We start from the raw sequence: 1,597 nt of genomic DNA on the forward strand, positions 1-1,597 counted from the left end.
GTGTTGCTATTGCAAGAATTTGACCTTGAAATCAAAGATAGGAGTGGTTCGCAAAACTTAGTGGTGGACCACTTGAGTCGCCTTGAGAACACAAAGGGCGATTCCACTCCTATTGATGAGACTTTCCCTCTTGAGGGCTTGCTAGCAATCTCTGAAGTTATCCCTTGGTATGCACCTATTGCCAATTACTTGGTTGCTCGCACTTTTCCTCCCGGTTTCTCTCAACATTAAAAGGATAAGCTTAAAAGCGAATCCAAATATTATGTATGGGATGACCCATACTTATGGAGATGTGGTGCCGATCAAGTAATTCGAAGGTGCTTGCCTCAATCCGAGCATCAAGCTATCTTGGAGGCTTACTACTCTTCTGAGGGTGGTGGTCATTTTGGTCGTCAAAGGACGGCTCAGAAGGTTTTGGATTGTGGCTTTTGATGGCCTACACTTTTCAAATATGCTTCTCTCTTTTTTAGCTCTTGCTCACAATGCCTTAGGTTTGGAAATATCTCTAAGAAGAATGAAATGCCCCAACAAATGATGTTGTTTTGCGAAATTTTTTATGTTTGGGGTATTGACTTTATAGGGCCTTTTCCAAATTCTAATGGTTTCATGTACATTCTACTTGCTGTTGACTATGTTTCCAAGTGGGTGGAGGCAATCCCCACTAAGACCGATGATGCTAATGTAGTGCTTTCTTTTGTCCGGAATAACATCATTTGCCGCTTTGGATCACCACGAGCAATCGTGAGTGATCAAGGCTCGCACTTTTGTAACAAAAGAATGGCAGGATTAATGAAGAAGTATGGCATCATCTATAAAGTGGCCATAGCATACCACCCACAAACGAACGGCCAAGCCGAGGTCTCCAACCGTGAAATGAAGTGCATATTGGAAAAGGTTGTGAAGCCTCATAGGAAGGATTGGAGTTCGAAGTTCGGTGATGCACTTTGGGCTTACCGGACGGCGTATAAAACGTCCATTGGTATGAGCCCATTCTTGTTGGTCTATGGGAAGGCTTGCCATCTTCTGGTGGAGATAGAACATAAAGCATATTGGGCTGTAAAAGAGTTAAACATCGGATTTGGGGCCGAGGTCGAAAGAAAGTTACAATTGGTGGAGCTTGAAAACCTTAGATTGGAAGCCTATGAGAATTCAAGGCTTTACAAGGAGAAGATGAAAACGGTGTATGATCGAAACATAAGAAGAAGAGAGTTTAGAGCCGGAGAACTAGTTCTCCTCTATAACTCTAGGTTAAGATTGATGCCTGAAAAGCTAAGATCGAGGTGGGAAGGCCCTATAGAGTGGAGAAAGCGGAACCATATGGAGTCTACCACCTAAGGCACCCTTCAAGCCCCAACATCTTTAAAGTAAATGGTCATCGTCTAAAGCTATACCATGGACAGAAGATGAAAAGCAACAAAGAGGTTGAGGTGTTCCTCCTTGAGGATGCACCCGAAGGCGAAGAGATTTGAGGTCATGACTGTCCAACTTAAGGACGTTAAACAAAAAGTTCTAGGTGGGAGACATGCCACCATGGTATAATTTGTGTATAATTCTTGCATATAGATCTTGTGATTCATTGTGACTTTTACAATTGCTT

At 42.8% G+C, this 1,597-nt stretch overlaps 1 protein-coding gene across 1 annotated transcript; it reads left to right on the top strand.

Annotated features, from left to right (window-relative positions):
* LOC107640680 lies at positions 778–1,335 on the top strand. The gene has a single exon (XM_016344183.1). It carries the CDS (start codon positions 778–780, stop codon positions 1,333–1,335), a length of 558 nt encoding a protein of 185 aa, XP_016199669.1.

This window comes from Arachis ipaensis, chromosome B05 (assembly GCF_000816755.2).
Source record: "Arachis ipaensis cultivar K30076 chromosome B05, Araip1.1, whole genome shotgun sequence".
In the NCBI taxonomy this organism is placed as follows: domain Eukaryota; kingdom Viridiplantae; phylum Streptophyta; class Magnoliopsida; order Fabales; family Fabaceae; genus Arachis; species Arachis ipaensis.